General features: G+C 41.3%; 1 protein-coding gene across 3 annotated transcripts in view; it reads left to right on the top strand.

The window, feature by feature from the left end:
- RSPRY1 (ring finger and SPRY domain containing 1) overlaps window positions 1–19,789 on the top strand; it is a 44,592-nt gene that overhangs the window by 22,683 nt on the left and 2,120 nt on the right. For all 3 annotated transcript variants that reach the window (XM_037516385.2, XM_037516384.1, XM_037516383.2), the window contains exons 8-14: window positions 684–815; window positions 1,687–1,802; window positions 2,939–3,082; window positions 8,290–8,401; window positions 11,914–12,016; window positions 12,336–12,488; window positions 18,916–19,020. In XM_037516385.2, coding sequence (XP_037372282.1) covers window positions 684–815; window positions 1,687–1,802; window positions 2,939–3,082; window positions 8,290–8,401; window positions 11,914–12,016; window positions 12,336–12,488; window positions 18,916–19,020 — 865 coding nt within the window. The remainder of the gene's footprint in view (window positions 1–683; window positions 816–1,686; window positions 1,803–2,938; window positions 3,083–8,289; window positions 8,402–11,913; window positions 12,017–12,335; window positions 12,489–18,915; window positions 19,021–19,789) is intronic.

Genomic DNA, 19,789 nt, shown 5'->3' with positions numbered 1-19,789 from the left:
TGCACTAATGATCTGCTGTATCGGTTACTAAAAATCTTATATTTCTTAGTTACCAGATGAGCTTACACTTTGAACCTTGTCAAAGCATGCATACATTCTGGTTTTGTCTGAGTAGACACCTCAAGGCCAGTGAGATGTAACAAAGGCAAGGATTTTCTCACCTAAGAATCAAAACTTGGTAACCATGATTACCTACCTTTTTTTTTTTTTTTTCCCCAAAGATTTATTTATTTATTTATGCATACAGGAACTAGGGTGTAAGCCAGAGGTGTGGGACATGAGAGGATTCACCAGAGAGAATGAGGAGCAGAACAGGCAGATCTACTGAAATATACTGCTGAGGGGAGCATCAGTCAAAACAGGAGAGTTCTGCTGCGCCATGTAGGCCAGCCCGGGGATCAAACTCTCAAACTCATGCTGCAATGCCTGGCAATTGCTTGATAACACTGTGTCTTTAATCCCTGCACCACCAGGGAGGCCCAGTTACCTACTTTTATAACTAAACATTTAGTGATGAGATTGCTACTTTCTAGAAAATAATCAGAACTATGGATTACATCATTATTCTCGTCTCCAAATTCCCTAATTGCCTCTCCTCACTCCTTGTCACCACTAACCTGCCTAGCAGTGCATCTTACTCTTCAAGGTTTGTGTTAATTCAAGGCTTATGTCTTTCCAAACAGGTGAAAATAAACTGACTATCTCTGAATCCAGTATTAGTGACCGACTTGTCACTTTGGAGTCCTGGGCCGATGACCCTGATTATCTAAAACGTCAAGTTGGTTTCTGTGCCCAGTGGAGCTTAGACAATCTCTGTGAGTGGAAGTTGTCCTTTATTGCCTTTATTTTCGATTCTAATCCCATTTCTTTTATAGGTTCATTTTGTAATAGTGACTCAAGTCTTTCTTTATAAGGTCCTCTACTGGTAGGTTGGAAATACTGTAGCAGAAAAGTATTCTAGTGGCCCTGCACTCAAGAATTGTATGGAATGCTTCTAGTTCTGCCCTCTTCTGTTCAGAAACCTGTACTGGTACCCATTGTCATGCTCCATCTGGGCCACTAATCAGATGGCACTAATAACTCTTCCCAACACAGAGTATCTCTTCACTGTTCTGCAAACCAATCCCAGTCATTCCTACCTCTGGGTCTGTTCCCTCCACTTGGAATTCACTTTCTTTTCTCTCCTGTCTATGCCAGTTTTGCTCTTCAGAATTCAAGCCACGTCTTATTACACCCTAAGGGTTGCTCCTGACTTTCCTCCTTTTTTCCTCAAGGGCTTCTAGAACTAAAACTATACTGATACCATGTCCTTACTCCCTCTCCATGATTAGCGCTGTGGTAAAGCACAGTTGGACATGTGACCTCCTGCTTCTACCCTGCACTAAGTACAGGGCTAGAGTGTGTAGAGTCACTTAGAGAATAATTCTGAAAGAGTACAGTGTGAATTTTGTTGCATGCAGAATAATGAATATAGAGAACTCAAGAATAAATCTAGCAGTTCTGCCTTTCCTAATGTTTGATTAATCTTCATATCTTAATGTATCGGCAAAGCCAAGGTTATAGGACTCCCCACCAATTCTGCCATTTTTGAGCATCTCCACTTCAATTCAATGGCCGCTAGCAGTGATGTAACTTTTCCCCCTACAGCAGCCTGCCTTAGAAACATCACTGCTTTCTCTTTTGCAGTTTTAAAAGAAGGTAGGCAACTCACCTATGAGAAAGTGGACTTGAATAGCATTAGGGCCATGCTGAATAGCAACGACGTCAGCGAGTACCTGAAGATCTCACCTCATGGCTTGGAGGTAAATCATCCATAGATGGACCACTGGGGAAAAATCTCATTCTAAACAAAAGCAATTTCTTGCAGAAGAGATGGAAGATTATTTCATGCACCAATAGTAGTTAGAGGTAGAAGTGATTGTTGAGCGTATTTGAGATACTATTTTATTATTTTATATATCTGCTTTTAATCTACTATTTTATTAAGCTAAAAATACAAAACTGCTATTTCCAGAAGAGGCCATTCCCTTCTTCCCCCAAGTGTATTGGATCTAGTGCTTCCCTGTCTCCCTGTATGTCTGTTAGAAATGTTGCTGATTTCCAACATGGATGGAGCTGGAAGGGATCATGCTCAGTGAAATAAGCCAGAAAGAAAAAGAAAAATACCGGATGGTCTCACTCATAGCAGGAATCTAGAAAACTTAAATAAGGGACCAGGAAAAAGAATAACTATAAGAAAGAAAATATCAAAATCAACAAACAACTATGAACCAGAGACACGCTATGGGGTTGGGGGCCGGGGAAAGGAGGTCTTGGGGTCAAAATAAGGGGGTTGTAATTGTATGGGGAATATAAAAATAAAATTTAAATAATAATTAAAGAAATGTTGCTGATTTCGTGGTGAAGGCTGATGAAAGAGCTGCTTTTATATAGGCAGATACCATAAGGCACTAGACATGTCAAGATTAAAGAACTATTTGAAGCATGACTGCACACAGCTTTGATCTTACAGATTACCAAATGCCTTATGTTAGTTTCTGCTTTAGATTATTTTTGAGGTACCTCATCTTAAACCCTTCAGTATTTTCTCTCCCTCCATCATAGCAAGTAGAGTAGGGCTATATTTATGCATTTGTAAAGGGTTTTGTATGAGAGCAAAGCTCTATAAGTACTTAAAGAGGGAGTCAGCAGCCTTCACTAGCTCCTACTGCCATCATTTTGGAGATCTTCGAAGCTGGGCACCATTTCTGAAAATAAAACAGTAAAATAGGATGTGCTTCATTCATTTTTGCACTTTTGGTTACTGAAGAGGCATAGAAGAGGAAACAACAGTCTGCCAGGAGCTTTAATAAGGAAAAATACATTCAATTTTCTGAGCAGTTACCTTTGGTGGTCTTCAGGCACTGATGGTGGATGTCATGCTTTTTGGTTTTGCCAGGCTCGTTGTGATGCCTCCTCTTTTGAGAGTGTGCGTTGCACCTTTTGTGTGGATGCTGGGGTGTGGTACTACGAAGTAACAGTGATCACTTCTGGTGTTATGCAGATCGGTTGGGCCACACGAGACAGCAAATTTCTCAATCATGTGAGTACCCTGGAGAACTGTGCAAATGGGGTCAGCAGCAGTTGTTTGGGTGAGTAAGTGGAAAATACTTATTTTTCAGATAGGTTTGCACAATAATCATTTCTTGGATTCCAAATCTTTTGGCTGCCGAAACAATGTTTTGCTAAACAGATTCAAAAACAGGAAAAAACAAGTGAAATTGCTTCTCAGCTTTTTCCCCCCCCAACTTTTCAGTTCTCATTATATTTCCCCTGGGTGTCGGGTGTGTCCTCAGTCTTTGTAGACTCTGTTTCAGCTTCAGCTTCAGCATAACTTTGGCTCAGTCCTTAATTGGGAGTAGTGATGAGACTTACCTTGCATTTAAGTTTTAAGAATTTTGTAATATAATTCTTTTTCCATTCATAAAATACTAAATGTTGGCTTAACTTACTTGACTTTTACCTTGTAATTAGTAGGTATATTTGTTTTCAATATTATTTACCTTTTGTTATAGAAAACTGTTAAACAAAAGGGAAGATTAAATCTACAGGAGGAAGCAGGACTAGACTTGCCAGGACCTGAGTGTGAGGGGTTGGGGCTCCTCCTCTTCCAAGAGATATGATTTTTTTTTTGCCACTTTATATTTTTCTGATGCCCACATCAAATGGCTTACTTCTATTAATCAAATTATGAGTTACCTGGAATTAATCCAATTTTGATCAGGAATATTTTGTGTATATTTGATTTTTACCCTTTTAGCTGAGAAAAGATCATTGAATTATTTTATTAATCAAAATAATAGTCTCCCATCCCATGTGTAAGGTCCTGGAGTGGGTTAGAACTAAACTTGCCTGCCATGAGCGCAGTCTTTGAAGGGTCGTTCCAGCACAGCTGCATAACATCCCGGAATTTTTCATGGCATTTTACTAAACTCCTTGCTGGAGAGAGACAAATTGGAGGAAGAGGGCCAGTGAAGAAGTCAGGTCTGAATTCTTGTCTAGAGCAGAAAACTAGGCCCTAGTCTGCCTTTGCTTTTTTTGGAACCCTTCCCTGACGTCAGCCATCCTACTCTACTGGGCATCAGTTAAAACCTGGAAGCATGGGGCCTCCCCGGTGGCGCAGCGGTTGAGCGCTGGGTTGCGAAGCTGCCCACGGCCTCTGCGGCGCCGGTTCGATCCCCGGCTGCTCCCCGGCCACCGGAGGAGGGTCCCACATGGCGCGCAGACCTCTCCTGCCGCCCGCTGCTCCCCTCAGCGGTGTACTTCGGTCCTTCTGCCTGCTCTGCTCCCCACTCTGGCTCTGGTGAATTCTCTCACCCTCCCGCACTTCTGACTGTACCCAGTGCATGTATAAACAAAACGAACAAACAAACAAATAAATAAATAAATAAAACATGCCTCTATAAAAAAAAAAAAAAAAACCTGGAAGCATGGGACTTTTTTGTGGCACACCCTGTGGTCAGAAGCAAGTGGCTCCAAAGAACAATGCCATTTACCTCTAAGTTCCCAACTTGTGCCCTGATTTAAAGCAGATAATATCAGTTACACTGACTGCCCACTCCTGGCGATTATTTCAGTGTCCTAATGATTATTTCGTAGGAATTAAAAATAGCTTAATTTCTAGAGCACTTGTACTGTAGAGCCTATCATCTGATGCCCACAGCTGGTCTTACTGTCACAATTTCCATTTCACAGATGAGGAAACTGAGGCTGAGAACATAAACTAGAATTCAGTCCCCTTCCTATACTATAATAGTTGTTCTTTATATTTGAAAATGAGAGAATCTCAGAAAATTAGCTACTCCTCATTTGGAAATAAAAAATTACCCCAGAACCAGAAGAAACAATGATTCTTCGAGGGAGGAAGTTTTAATATAAAATTTGTCTCCCAGTTCAGCAGCAAACATGCTACAAGTCTGGGTATAATTTTTGGAAACTGAATGTAGTATTTTTTTAACAGCCATTTTATCTGGTGGATGAAACTGTAATTTCTGCCATTATAGTTATGGAAACTTTGGCTCTTCAAACTGAGAAGCTTAAAATAACTGTTTTCCTACCCTTCAATTTGCTTGACAGACTATTAATTTTTATTTCTTTAAAAACTACAAAGAAAGCACTTTCGGCAGATCCACGTACTGGTTAGTAACTGATGAAGTTTGATATCTTTTCCCAAATGTAGAATTTTAATAATGCCATCCTTACACTTCAAGTGGACGTTGTTCTGGTGATTCTAAATCTCTCTGCCTGTACAGACAGGGTATGGTTTTATAGAATCAGTCATTCCTAGGATACACCCAGTTTCTAACTATTTGAAGTCTATCCATAGCGCCTGTTATTTTAACTCTTACTGTTTGGGTTTCAGTTTCAAAAGGATGACCCAAGTGCTGGGCTCAGAGATAGATCATTCAAATGAGAGGCCTGAGGACTATTCTTGTTCAGGTCACCTGCGCAGTTTGTCTTAACAGTGTTGTATACTTGGGCCTCCCCGGTGGCACAGCAGTTGAGCGCTGGGTTGCGAGGCTGCCTGTGGCTTCTACAGCACCGGTTCGATCCCCGGCCCCTGGGCAAGGGTCCCACGTGGAGCGCAGACCTCTCCTGCCGCCCACTGCTCCCTTCAGCAGTGTACTTCGTCCATCTACCTGTTCTGTTCCCTGCTGTGGCTCTGGTGAATTCTCTCACCCTCCTGCGCTTCTGACTGTACTCAATGCTTGTATAAATGAGTAAATAAATCTTTAAAAAAAAAAAAAATATATATATATATATATAGTGTTGTATACTTTATTTTTTTTAAAGATTTATTTATTTATTTATACAAGCACTGGGTATAGTCAGAAGTGCGGGAGGGTAAGCGAATTCACCAGAGCCAGAGCGAGGAGCAGAGCAGGCAGAAGGACCGAAGTACACTGCTGAGGGGAGCAGCGGGCGGCAGGAGAGGTCTGCGCACCATGTGGGACCCTCCTTCAGTGGCTGGGGAGCAGCTGGGGATGGAACCTGCGCTGCAGAGGCTGCGGGCAGCTTCACAACCCAGCGCTCAACCGCTGTGCCACTGGGGAGGCCCTGTTGTATACTTTTATTGGTGGCAGTGGAGGAAGTGTTGGAATGAGCAAGTCCAGGAGTACATTTTAACTTATCTAATTACCTTTTGCTTTTCATGAGCATCTACCACAAGATAAGCCTTTTACTTACTCACTTGCTGGAAAAGAACACAAGCCCTGTTTAAGATAGACCATGCTTTTTCCCCTACCAGAGAAATGATTCTATATTCAAAAGAAGGGGAATAACTTGGAAGCCTACTGGCAGCTCCCAGACTATTGAGGGGTTGGGAACTAGAAAGGTTCTGAGGCAGAAGCAAAGGGAGGGCCAAGAGATAAGTACAATAGCCAGCAGTTGAGGGGAATGATCTGGTCAGGATGCAGCCAGCACTGCTGCCCCAAATCCTTCCTAACCATCCCTCTGGGTGTCTGATGGGAGGGTCCTGTTGGCTGAGCCAGGGTCATATCTTACCCCTCCAACTCCAGAGCAGGAGGCAGGGAGGGCACTATAGCTTCATTACATTCCTCTAACAAGAAGGGCTTGGAATGCTGTACAAGAGATAAAAGGACAGAGTCTACAACATGGGGAGAGGATTCAAAATACTCCATGGCTTGTTATCCTCTAGCTATGGATAAACTTTCTTTTGTTTGTTTTTAGTAACATCTCATTACTAAAATATGCATGATCAGAAACAGGTGCATCAAAATGATTGCCCCCAGGGACCACACTAGCTATCCTGTTCTCTCATTTGTTTGTCCTGCCAGTGGAAAGAATAGTTGTTCTGGGGATATTTTCAGATTTTAAGAGGGTTGTATATCTAGGTTGCTCTCTGAGATATAAGCACAGAGGTATCTTTTTCTCTTCTTCCTTTTTTAAAGGATTTTTAAAGTGCATCTTTTTGGCAAAGGCACCTTCTTCATCTGTCAAAACCGATCTGTGATTAAAATTAATAGAGTCCCCTCTTTGTCCACAATGCCACTCTGTGTCACACATATAACACATCTCCTGGTAATGTGTGCTCTTAACCAACTTGTGGTCACTAAGAATCTTCTAGGAGTTTCTTTCAAATGTTCTGTCAAGGACTTCCTTGGACATTAGAAAGTGAATATACAAAAGAATTTTCCTACATTCGTCTTTTTCCTATGCTCCAACACCGATAAAATACTTATTCTTTCAGTCTTTGAAAGGAACAACGAGGTGTTCTTTCCAGTAGGCCAGTGAGTTTCTTTGCTGACAGGCAATTAGATGTAGGTTCATTTAGCTCTTGAACAATCCAAGTGCGTTCAGAATAGCTAATTCAGAAGCCTCACTTTGGAGACCACTCATCCAAATTTAATATGTTGTAGACCAAGAATTCAGGATAGCAGCAACCCAAGTAATTGAGGAATATGTTAAAGCCTTTTATCTTCCTGTCTCCTCATCTCATTGTTTACTCCATAGAATGAACAGACACTCACTAGCACCTGAGATCTTACCTGGATTTAGTCCACATTTCCAATTTCTTTCTCCATTAGAATCTTTTATCACTGATCCTTAAATATTGCTATTATCTGATTTACATGCTTCCTCTACTACTTCTGTTTTTTGTCAGCACTCAAAATAATGTAAGAGCCCATCTGCCCTTTTATTTTAACAATAAAATAATTGTAAAATAGTTAAAAAATAGTAATTGAAAAAAGAGGCTGGCAAGGTGCTCAAATTGAGCTGATCTCAGGATAGGTATGAACTGATTGTCCTCTATAACCTCTCTCTGTCTCCAGTTTTGAAATCTCTGAGCCTGTGAGGGTTTTGAAGTATACTACATGGAAGAAAGGTATTTACCCAAATGCAGCGAAGTGGAAAGCTCACTGGAGCTTGGAATCGTCTGATTCCAAATCCAAACTTGGATTGTTTTAGTAATGTTTCCTTGAGCAAGTTGGTTGATCTCTCTGAGCCTTTATGTCCTCTCAAATGGATATAATGCCACAACCTCAAGGTGGTTGGTGAGAATGAAATAAAATAATAAATGTAAAACTTCACAAGTATTTGTTGAAGTGTCATTACCTGTGATCTTGGAACCAGACATCTAGGTCAGAATTTTGTTATCTTCCAAGGACAAGAGGTTCTCCCTTCCTTCAGCTTAAAATTCTAACCACCAGGTTAATGGTTATAAAGGACATGTGCTCTTTTCCCAGAACACAGCAGGCTTTACTAATCTCTGGACCCTGTCTCTTCCAGGAAGGCTATGGCATTGGGGATGATGAATACTCCTGTGCATATGATGGCTGCCGACAGCTGATTTGGTATAATGCCAGAAGTAAACCTCACCTACACCCATGCTGGAAAGAAGGTATCCAGCCCTCTCATCACTGGTTTATTGCCTAGCTTAAGACATCTGGTTGTGATGAGACATCTGTTATATTAGGCCTTAAAATGTTTTAATGGAAGAAGATTAAATGTGAAAAGAAATAACAGGCTTTGTATCCCCTACCATGGATATGAGTATTCCCCTGATGAGTTGACCTCTAGCGAAATCATTTCCTTTAATGAAATCATTTCAGACTATGAAATTCTTTATTTACTGGGAAAATGATAATCTTAAAATTAATATGAATTCTAGCTTCCTCTCTGGGTACATGTTTCGAATCAAAGCAGCAGTGGCGATAGTGAGGACACTAAAATTGTAATGCCAGTAAAATGAGGATATTTTCAGACAGCAGGTGGGTGTGCAAGAGGTACTGGCCTATTTGGTAGCCACATTTTGGGCCCCTTTAAAATATTTTTTTTTTAATAAATTAACTTTTTTTTTAAAAGATTTTATTTATATAAGAACTGGGGTACAGGTCAAAGGTGCGGGAGGGTGAGAGAATTCACCACAGACAGCCGGGAGCAGAACAGGCAGATGGACTGAAGATATTGCTGAGGGGAGCAGCGGGCAAGGCAAGAGAAGTCTGCCACGCCATGTGGGTTTCTCCCTGGCCGGCCGGGAATCAAACCCACACTGCAGAGACTGCGGACAGCTTCACAGCGCAGTGCTCAACCCACTGCGCCACCAGGGAGGCCCTAGAGCAGCTTTTAAGGATGACTTGAGTACTTTCAAAGGCCTCAAGCATGTCTACCTACCTTCATTCTCCAGACATCAGTCTCTGGATGCTGTAGGAGACACAGGCTGCCACGACTCTCAACTGTGGCTTTTTTAGCAACAGCTTAATCTTTTTTGCCTCGTTCAATTTTTTTTCATATCAGTGTACAGTATCCATCAATCCATGGAAACATTTGTTAATTGAAGATTGAGATAGCAAAGTTAGAACCATACAGTTGGTTTGTTAAACACTTAGACTGAAGGATTTATGGTTACTCCCAACTAAACACAAGAGTAGAAGACTTCCCGCCATGGCACCACTACACTGGAGTGTTCTATTCTCAAGTGATCTCCTCGTGAACTCCTACCTCCTGTGAGGATATAAGACCATATAGTATGAGGCAGAACCTCTGGAAAGATCTTATCACCAGCATAGGTGATAGATAGGGGCTATAGCTCTAGCCCTCCAAGCACCTCTGTCTCCATTACTTGCCTTCAAGTAAAGGGGGATGTAAACTGATTTTTCCAAGCATCTTAAGAGAATAGCAACTTAAATACTACTGTAAGGAAACAGGTCCACTTACTAACAAATTTGATGGCATGGAGAAGAAAGAAATCTGAAAAGTCATATATACCCTCATTTAAAGACTTGCAGGTTCTTAAAGGAACATAAAACTTCTCCATTTAAAAGAGCATAAGATAAAGGTACTGTCTGCAAAGATTATCTCGTTTGGTTTTCAAATTGTTTTAGAAAGGTTCTTGAAATAATCGATAGGAAAATTTGGAAAATAAAACTAAAATCCCTAGTGATTCCTCCAACCTGAGATATTTTTTTTAACATTTAAATTTTTTAAATTTAATGTATATATTTTTTGTGTTTTCATAATTGATATACCTTGAACAGCTTTGCAGGTTATTGAATATCATTATTTTAAATGATTTTTAATAGTCCATTATAGAATTGGGCCTCCCCGGTGGCGCAGCGGTTGAGCGCTGGGTTGCAAAGCTGCCCGCGGCCTCTGCGGCGCCGGTTTGATCCCCGGCTGCTCCCCGGCCACCGGAGGAGGGTCTCACATGGCGCGCAGACCTCTCCTGCCGCCCGCTGCTCCCCTCAGCAGTGTACTTTGGTCCTTCTGCCTGCTCTGCTCCCCGCTCTGGCTCTGGTGAAATCTCTCACCCTCCCGCGCTTCTGACTGTACCCAGTGCATGTATAAACAAACAAACAAAACTAAATAAATAAATAAATAAATAAATAAATAAATGGATGGATAAATAAATAAAAAATGCCTCTATTAAAAAAAAAAATAGTCCATTATAGAATTGTACAATATTAATCAATGCCTTAAGATTAGACAGTTATATTTCTGCCTTTTAAAAATTATTATTATATATATTTTCAAAGATTTTTTTTATTTTTATAATAGAACTGGGGTATAGGCCAGAGGCATGGGAGGGTTCACCAGAGACAGAGTGGGGAACAGAACAGGCAGATGGACTGAAATACATTGCTGAGGGGAGCAGACAATGAGACAGGAGAGGTCTGCTGTGCCATGTGGGATTGTCCCTGGTCGGCCTAGAATTGAATCCGCACTGCAGAGGCTGTGGACAGCTTCACAGAGTGGCGCTTAACCCTCTGCGCCACCGGGGAGGCCCTATTATTATATTTTTAAAAAGTAAAACTTTTTTGGCAAGGGGAATACAGAATTTCAAGACTTTTGCAATATATATTGCCAAATTGCTCTCCACCAGCATTGACTATCCATTTTTCTTCTCATCATGTGTAATTTCATATGTTTATCTTTGATGGTTTTGAAAAGCAAAGAGTTGATGAGTGAAAATGAATATCTTTTTAAAAACCTGTTTTTGGGCAATTGTTATCTCAGGGAGCTTTAAATCTCCCCAAAGCGGGGCCTCCCTGCTGGCGCAAGGGGTTAAGCACAGCACTATGAAGCTATCTACAGCCTCTGTAGCGTGAGTTTGATCCCCATCCTGCCAGAGAGCTGATCCACATGGTGCAACAGATCTTTCTTGTCTTGTCTGCTGCTCCCCTCAGCAGTGTATTTCAGTCAGTCTGCCTGTTCTGTTCCCCACTCTTTCTCTGGTGAATCCTCTCACCCCCCACAGCTCTGGCCTACACCCCAGTTCTTGTATGCATAAATAAATAAATCCTTAAAAAAAAAACCTCCCCAAAGAAGCACAGGATTTTGATTTTTACCATATTTCACTGATCCCAAAGTGCACATTTCCCCCACAGCTTTACATTTTTTAAATCAATAAGTGTCTTTTAAAAAAAAAAAAAAGATTTATTTATTTGTGCATACAAGAGCTGGGGTACAGGCCAGAGATGCGGGGGGTGAGAGGATCCACCAGAGACAGAGTGGGGAACAGAACAGGCAGACTGACTGAAACACACTGCTGAGGGGAGCAGCGGGTGAGACAGGAGACATGCCTTGCCATGTGGGTTTCTTCCTGGCTGGCTGGGGATTGAACTCATGCTGCAGAGGCTGTGGATTGCTTCATAGTCCAGTGCTTAACCCCTTGCGCCACCAGGGAGGCCCCAATAAGTGTCTTAAATTTAGTGGCAGCATTTTCTTCTTACTACTACATTAAAACATTGTTGTATAAGGGTTAGTTCCTTTGCAGAAGCAAGAAAGATGAATGTGTTGAGTACATGGCTACAGGTACAGACTTAACTCAGTTGACATTGGAACCCTGGAGACAGTTACAGAATCCTAGTAGTATATGCCATCACCCTAACAGTGTTTCACTTTATCCTCTAGGTGATACAGTGGGATTTCTGTTAGACTTGAATGAAAAGCAAATGATCTTCTTTTTAAATGGTAACCAACTGCCTCCTGAGAAGCAAGTCTTTTCATCTACTATGTAAGTATTCTTCTTGATCAAAAATTGAGTAGATGCATGGAATTGCTTTTCTCAAAAAAAAAAAAAAAAGTGTTATGCATTTATGTAGTCAGTGTGATGAGAAATCATTTTATTTCAAGTAATTAGGGACCCATCTAATCAGCCCTAAACCTATCCCCAACTTTGATATAGGAAGGTAAGGGCAGGATATTCTCTGATCCACAGTCCTGTCTAGATTGGTAAATAGACTCTGTCACCCTTCCTTTCTTCCCAGTTTTCTGAAAACATTTCATATATGAGCTTTATTTTTGTTAACTGACCTTTGTACTATTTTCTCTAGATCTGGATTTTTTGCTGCAGCTAGTTTCATGTCATATCAACAATGTGAGTTCAATTTTGGAGCAAAACCATTCAAATATCCACCATCTCTGAAATTTAGCACTTTTAATGACTACGCCTTCCTAACAGCTGAAGAGAAAATCATTTTGCCAAGGTAAGGAATATGCTTAAGCGTCTCCAGAGTGTCACATGATTCTCATGAGGCATTAAAGCAATTTCTGAAAGACTGTTTTCAACTGTTTATAAGTAATTTTTTAAAAAGATTTCTTCATTTATGCATACAAGAAATGGGGTACAGGCCATAGGTGCAGGGGTTAAGACGACTCACCAGAGACAGAGTGGGGAGCAGAACAGGCAGGCAGACTGAAATACACTGCTGAGGGGAGCAGCGGGCGAGACATAAGAGGTCTGCTGCACCATGTGGGTAGGTCCCTGGCTGGCTGGGAATTGAACTCAGAGGCTGTGGATAGCTTCACAGTGTTGTGCTTAACCCCTTAGGCCACCTCCCTTAAAAGGGAGGCCCTTTTAAGTAATTTTGAAAATTTAGGTAAAATAGATGATGTCCTAGGAAAATAAGTTTCTAAAACAGACCCCAAAAAAAGAAATAAGCAAGCCAATTATTGCTATGAAATTAATTGGAAAAGATTTTAAAGCTACATTCCACAAAAACATCAGGCCTAGATGGTTTTACAGAGAAATCTTTAGGTAATGGATAACTTCATTCTTTTAAAAATGTCACAGAAACCAAAAACTAGAGTATTTCCAAATAATTTTTATGAGCTAAATAAATAACATTGGTATAAAATTTGGGTAATATAACAAATACCCACACCAAAAAACTAACTTCATTTGACTGTCAATGTAACTATTAGGGAATCAAGTGCATCTTTTTTTTTTTTTTTTTAATAGAGGCATGCTTTTATTTATTTATTTGTTTGTTTGTTTGTTTGTTTGTTTTGTTTATACATGCACTGGGTACAGTCAGAAGCACGGGAGGGTGGGAGAATTCACCAGAGCCAGAGCGGGGAATAGAGCAGGCTGAAGGACCGAAGTACACTGCTGAGGGGAGCAGCGGGCGGCAGGAGAGGTCTGCGCGCCATGTGGGACCCTCCTCCGGTGGCCGGGGAGCAGCCGGGGATCAAACCGGCGCCACAGAGGCCGCAGGCAGCTTCGCAACCCAGCGCTCAACCACTGCGCCACCGGGGAGGCCCTCAAGTGCATCTTTTAATAGATTTGCATTTATTGAAGCACATTTTTCTTCTTGGCCTTTAGCTGTGTGGCAAAGATGCCATTAAGATAGTAAATGCCATCTTGGGTAAAATTTCACAGCCCTCATTTGCCAAAAACTGTGAGTGGTATTAACTGTCTGAATGGATGAATGCCTTCTTTACTTTCTTATGAAATAAGTGTCTTCTGTTCCTTAAGGTAGGAAAGACTCCAGCTGCTTCTTGGTAATAAATTCAAGTTGAAGCTTGTTTCACTTTGATATGGTATGAGACCATTTGAGCCAAAATGTATCGTCTTTTTAACAGAGCAACTTCCAGGGTCTATAGAACGAAGGATATTCCTGTTACTAAAGGCACATGTGGTATATCAATTAGGGAGTCTCTCAGCAACCATGGATATGCCAGTGTTGGGCCATTATGCCCTGAAGGTGTCTATAAGGGCATAACATAATGTAATTCCAGCTTCTGTTTTGGCTCAAATAACAGGTCCGTAAGCAGCACTTGTGGGCTGTGTCTCATTTTGGACTTTGGTGACTGAAGACTTAAGAGTACTTTGGTGGTTTCCATGTGAACTGGAAAATAGCACATGGGGACAGTAGCATTCCCTGCAACATCAGTATCTCCGTAATATCCCAGGATCAGTAGGGCCACTTATTCCCAGGTTAGGGGTCTGAGGTTCATTCCTAGAACTTCCCCTTCAACTTGTCTTCATCCCTGACAGAGATTCCGAACTTTAAATTCCTGTTGGTGAAAGTCTGAGGTAGCACCTCTTTCATCTGTTGTACCCCATTGCTTTATTTAGCCTGTCTTCTTGGATGTGACTCATAAATTATGAGTCTTGTCTTCTTACATACACCCTGAAAGTTACAAGCAATCTACCTAAGAGTTCCCCGGGAGGCTGCCCTTAGTTAAAACTGTTTGAACCTTGAGTTAACCACCAGTGCAGAATTAAACTTCCCAAAAGTTAGATGGCAGTAGGCATCAGCATTGGAAAGTCCTTTTATGGGCAACTTCTACTTCCTCTCTTGGTACCACATCAATTCAGCTCTAAAGTACAGCCTGCCTCAAATAAGAACAGCAGGGTCACAGCTGGTACAGTGCTGTGCCACTCTCGACTTTTTTTATCATCAGAATAGTGGCACCAAGATAGAGGTTGTCCCTAGAAGTTAATTGAGTGGCTTCATAACGCCACCTTCTTGCTGGTACCTTACCCTCCCACCCCCTTAAGATTCCTGTTGCACTTAATTACAGACTGGTGAAAGTGAGAACGTGCCTAACACCATTTTCTCAAGCACTGGTATTTTCAGCATGTATTCCAAAAGCAATTTTTTATTTGTTGGAAGAATGTGTTCTTTTCTGGCCTCAGGATAGGAGATCATAGCTCTTGGATTTTATAATTGTTCTACATTGTATATACTCATACTCCCTAATTCTCTTACCATTCATTATTTTTTTCTTCTTTTTTTGTTATGGAAAGCTTCAAATACACACAATAGGGAAAAGAATTGTATGAAGTGTCATATACTCATCTCTCAGCTATAGTAGTCATCTGCTCATAGTTACTACTTCTGTTATAGTCTCCCTTCATCTCTGTTAATATCCCCATTAGCATCCCTATTTCCCTGAATCCGTGACATCTTTTTTTTTTTTTTTTTTTTTTAAGATTTATTTATTTATTTATACAAGCACTGGGTACAGTCAGAAGCGCGGGATGGTGAGAGAATTCACCAGAGCCAGAGCAGGGAGCAGAACAGGCAGAGTGACCAAGTACACTGCTGAGGGGAGCAGCAGGCATGGCAGGAGAGGTCTGCGCGCCATGTGGGACCCTCGCCCAGCATCTGGGGATCGAACCAGTGCTGCAGAAGCTGCGGGCAGCTTTGCAACCCAGCGCTCAACTGCTGCGCCACCGGGGAGGCCCCGTCTCATCTTTCTGTCTTTCCCACATCCCTTCCCTCAGCCAATACTGTGGGCTCTGCTTTCAGAACATTTCCCAATTCCAGCTGTTTCTTACCACCTTCACGGTTCCCTCCCTGATCCGAGTCTCCATCATTTCCCACCTGGATTGTTTTTGCCCTGTAAGTTTCACTGGTCTCCTTATTCTTACCTAGACCCTTTCAATCTACTCAACACATCCTTCAGAATGATTTTTTGTTAGTCTAGGTACTTTTTTGCTCAAAAGACTCTAGTGACTTCCTATTTCATATAACAAAGCTTAGATTCTGACAGTGACCTTACCAGATCCTACAAATTTGTCCCCACCTCTCTTCCATTACTTCTCAGAGCTTGTCTCCTCTCCTCCCCTGTTTGTTCATGCTCCTGAGACTTACAGGTCTACTGTGGCTTTGGAGCCTCTGCACTCAAAAGCTGTTACTAGAATTATACCTGCTGCTAGAATGTTTCTTTTCCAACACGATGGAGCAGCTAACTCAATTCTGACACTGTTTACCAGGAAATGTCATCAGGTCCCACAAGAGGGACCTCAGTCCCACTTCAGATACCAATCACAAGTCCAGGTTGTTACCTGTGCTTCTGGACAACTTCCTATAAGTTGGAGGGTCTCAGAAACCCCTCCTTGGGTTTGATTAATTTGCTGGAGTGCCTCATAGAGCTCAGGACTTAATCAAACTTACTGGTTTGCCAGTTTGTTACATTGACCTCAAATAAAAAGAAACCAAAATAAGTTTTGGCAGATAATTTGAAAGTTCAGTCTCTTGATGTCTTGCAGCCCTTCCTAAAGCCTTTGCCAACTTATATAGATTTTAGAGACACTTTTGGGTTTTTGTTTGTTTTGTTAAGATTTTTATTTTGTTTTTGCATAAAAGAAGTGGGGTTCAGGCCAGAGGTGCAGGGGGTGAGAAGATTCACCAGAGACAGAGTAGGGAGCGGAGCAGCCAGATCTACTGAGATACACTGCTGAGGGGAGCAGCAGGAGAGACAGGAGAGGTCTGTTGCACCATGTGGGTAGCTCCCTGACCAGCTAGGGATCAAACTCAGGCTGCTTTGCCATGGGAGGGCCTTCATGGTAGCAACACGAGACTTAAAGCCTAGGCCACTTGGAAGCCCTAGAAAGGCTTTCATAACCACAGAATTCATTGGAGGAGACGGGGAGTTTGATGTGTAGTAGCTTCTCATTTGTTGGTTTGGCGCATTCTCTCATTGGCTGAGCTGGTGCTGGTCCCGAGGAAACACCTTCCTTCCCCTGGGACAGGGAAGAACATCATTTCCTATAGGAAATGTTAGGGTTATTCTTTGTTGATTGTGCCTTTATGAGACCTCATTTAAATAGGGTTTCTGTATGTCTTCACAATAATAAAAGTTGGTATACCTGAGGAATAGCCAGATGGAAGAGATACAAGATAGGTGTCAAGTATGAGGAGGTTCCAGTCTGTTGTGAGCACCATGCTCCCCAATGCTCCATGTGCTCACCAACCCTAAAGCTATTTGTTCTTATTTATTATTTTTATTATTTTTAAAACAAGATTAAAAAAACACCATCATCCACTAAACCCCCTCCACTCCCACCCTCTTCACTTCTTTAACCTCAGTTCAGTTATCAATGTCCATGAGTTTGTTTCTGTTTTATTTTGTCCTTTCATCCATTTGTTTTCCATATATTGCACATAAAAAAGAAATCATCCAACATTTTTTATCTTTCTAATTTTGCTTTGCGTAAGCCTCTCAAGTTCTTTCCATTTAGCTGCAAGTGTCAAAATTTCATCTTTCCTTTTAACTGAGGAGTAGTCCATTGTGTATACTTATCTTTATCCTACTATAGAGGGCACTTAGGTTGCTCCATATCTTTGTTATTATAAATAATACTGCAGCAAACATTGTGGTGTATATGATCCTTCTAGTTGATGATTTTGTATCCTTCAGATAGATACCCTCTGAAGCTCCTTGAACCCCATCCTTTGGGTTTTACATAGGCCTTATTGATTAATCCATTGACCATTGGTGATTGAACTCAATCTCCAGCTCCCCTTCTCTCCCTGGAAGTGAGGAGAGACTTAAAGTTCCAACCATCTACTCGTGGATTGGTTCCTTGGCAACCAATCCCTTCCTTGGGTTACCTAGAGGCTTTCCAGATGTCACTCACTAAGTCTACTGATTTTTATTACTCTCATCCTTTTACAAAGATCAAAGATTTTTAGGAACTGTGCCAGGAATACAGACAAAGACCAAATGTGTATTTCGTGTTGTAAACTGCATTATCACAAATGATCTCTCTCCACGTCCTTCATGTCTCATTCCCTTCATGTCTTTACTTAAATGTCATCTTACTGGCCATCATATTGAAAATTATAACTTCCTGTCTTTCATGTACACAGGGACTTTATTTTTCTTTATACTGCTTATCAGCATTTAACATTCAAGGGAATTGAATGAATTTTTTTATATTTCTCAAGCACATCCATCAGGCCACTATCTTCAGGAGAACAGGTCTGCCTGTCTACTTGTCCATTCAAGCAGAGTGAAAGGATAATAAAGAGTTCTAACCTGAGGTGTCCGGACTTCCAGAGAGTCTACAATGGACCATGATAAACACTTTGAAATTGTAGAAAAATTTGTATGTGCATTTTTCCCAGGAAAGACTCTACCTTTTCATCAAATTCACCAAATGTATGACTTTAATGGTTAACACTTGCTGGTAAAAATTAAAAAAACACCAGACTTAGAACCAAAAGACTTGAATTTGATTCCTCATTTCTGCTTACTGTGTGTTAGCAACTGAGAAATAATCAAGCTGTATTATAATCAAAGTGTGTTTATTTGAAAATAAGAATCGTGGTCAGAGTCCATGACCAAGATGCCTCCTGAATTGTACCTAAGGGTGAGGGCACAAGGGAGATTTAAAGGGCCAGGCACGGAAATGGTCTGAAGTTAAGTCATTTGTGGGGACAATTTTGGATTGGTTTGTAAGTCTGTGTGTGTCTCTGAGAGGTGGACAGAAATCTTCGACAGAAAGCTGTCATGGAGAGGTTTTCAAGATCAGCAGATGATTTGGGTTTTTAAAAATGACTGAGTCAGGCTATTTAATTTCCACCTAGAAGTCTCAACATGGTAGCTTAGAGACAAGCTAGAGTGAGTCTGTTTGACTCAACACAGGTTCTACAGTGTGACCTTATGCAAATCATTTCTTATTCTGTAAAACAGGAATGACTATACTTCACTCATTCCCTGTTTTAGAAAATCATTGTAAGCTTGAGATGAGATGTCCTTTGGGAAAAGGACATCTCAACAAAGCTTAAGGAATACCTAGCATAATTCACATGTGCAGAGCATTTTTTTTTAATGTGTCACTGTTAACAGGACCCGTTAATTTGTTGACAAAATCAGTCTCTGTTCTCTCTGCAGGCATAGACGTCTTGCTCTGTTGAAGCAAGTCAGTATCCGGGAAAACTGCTGCTCCCTGTGTTGTGATGAGGTAGCAGACACACAATTGAAGCCATGTGGACACAGGTAAGGGGGCTCATTGGGTTATTTCCTCTTTGGTACATTACATGAGGCAAAATTTTATTATGTTCTTGAATTGCTTTATCAGTGTTACCAGTTCCAAAGCTGGTATTGTAGGTTTATTATATCCAGAGTGGACTGAATGAGTAATGAGTTTGCTAAATAGTATGTGGCCATCTTCCAAAATGTACCTGAAATAGAATAGGCTGTTTGACATGGAAAGCTTGTTTTTATTTTGTTTACTCAGGGCTGTATTTTAAATATAGTTTTCACTTCACAAAATGTAAAAGGTTTAATGCTATTTATGAGCCTCTTGGGGCATTCCCTTTTAGTTTTAGCGCTTCCTCAATTGCTCGTTATTTACCCTACTTATAACTGAGAAAGCAGCACCTCCCTATCATGTGATCAGATTTCAGTTTTGAGATGAACTCAAAGGGCTACTTGGAGCCTATAGATAGTGTCTAAATATCAGCATGAGCAGCTCTCCCAAAAGGCCATCCCAGCTAAGGCTAGAAAGGGGTAGCGGAGCTGAACATGTGCTGGTCCTGGTCTGGCCAAGTCATGTGTGCTGATGTTCCAGGCAGCTCCCTGTAACTCTTCACATCACAAACCCTGCTTTGCTCTTATTTTGCTATAGCTTTAGCCACCACGTCCTAGAGATTAGGAGCCTGAAATGATGGACCCCAGCTTGTACCCCCATCCCCCCCCGTACACACACAGAGATATGACTTAGCCTGCGCCCATGACTCCACCTTGCCGTCTTTTGGTGTTACCC

This window comes from Talpa occidentalis, unplaced genomic scaffold (assembly GCF_014898055.3).
Source record: "Talpa occidentalis isolate TD23 unplaced genomic scaffold, MPIMG_talOcc4v2.1 talOcc4.17, whole genome shotgun sequence".
NCBI lineage: Eukaryota > Metazoa > Chordata > Mammalia > Eulipotyphla > Talpidae > Talpa > Talpa occidentalis.
The sequence above is the reverse complement of the archived record's forward strand: the minus strand, read 5'-3'. Positions and strand labels throughout refer to the sequence as shown.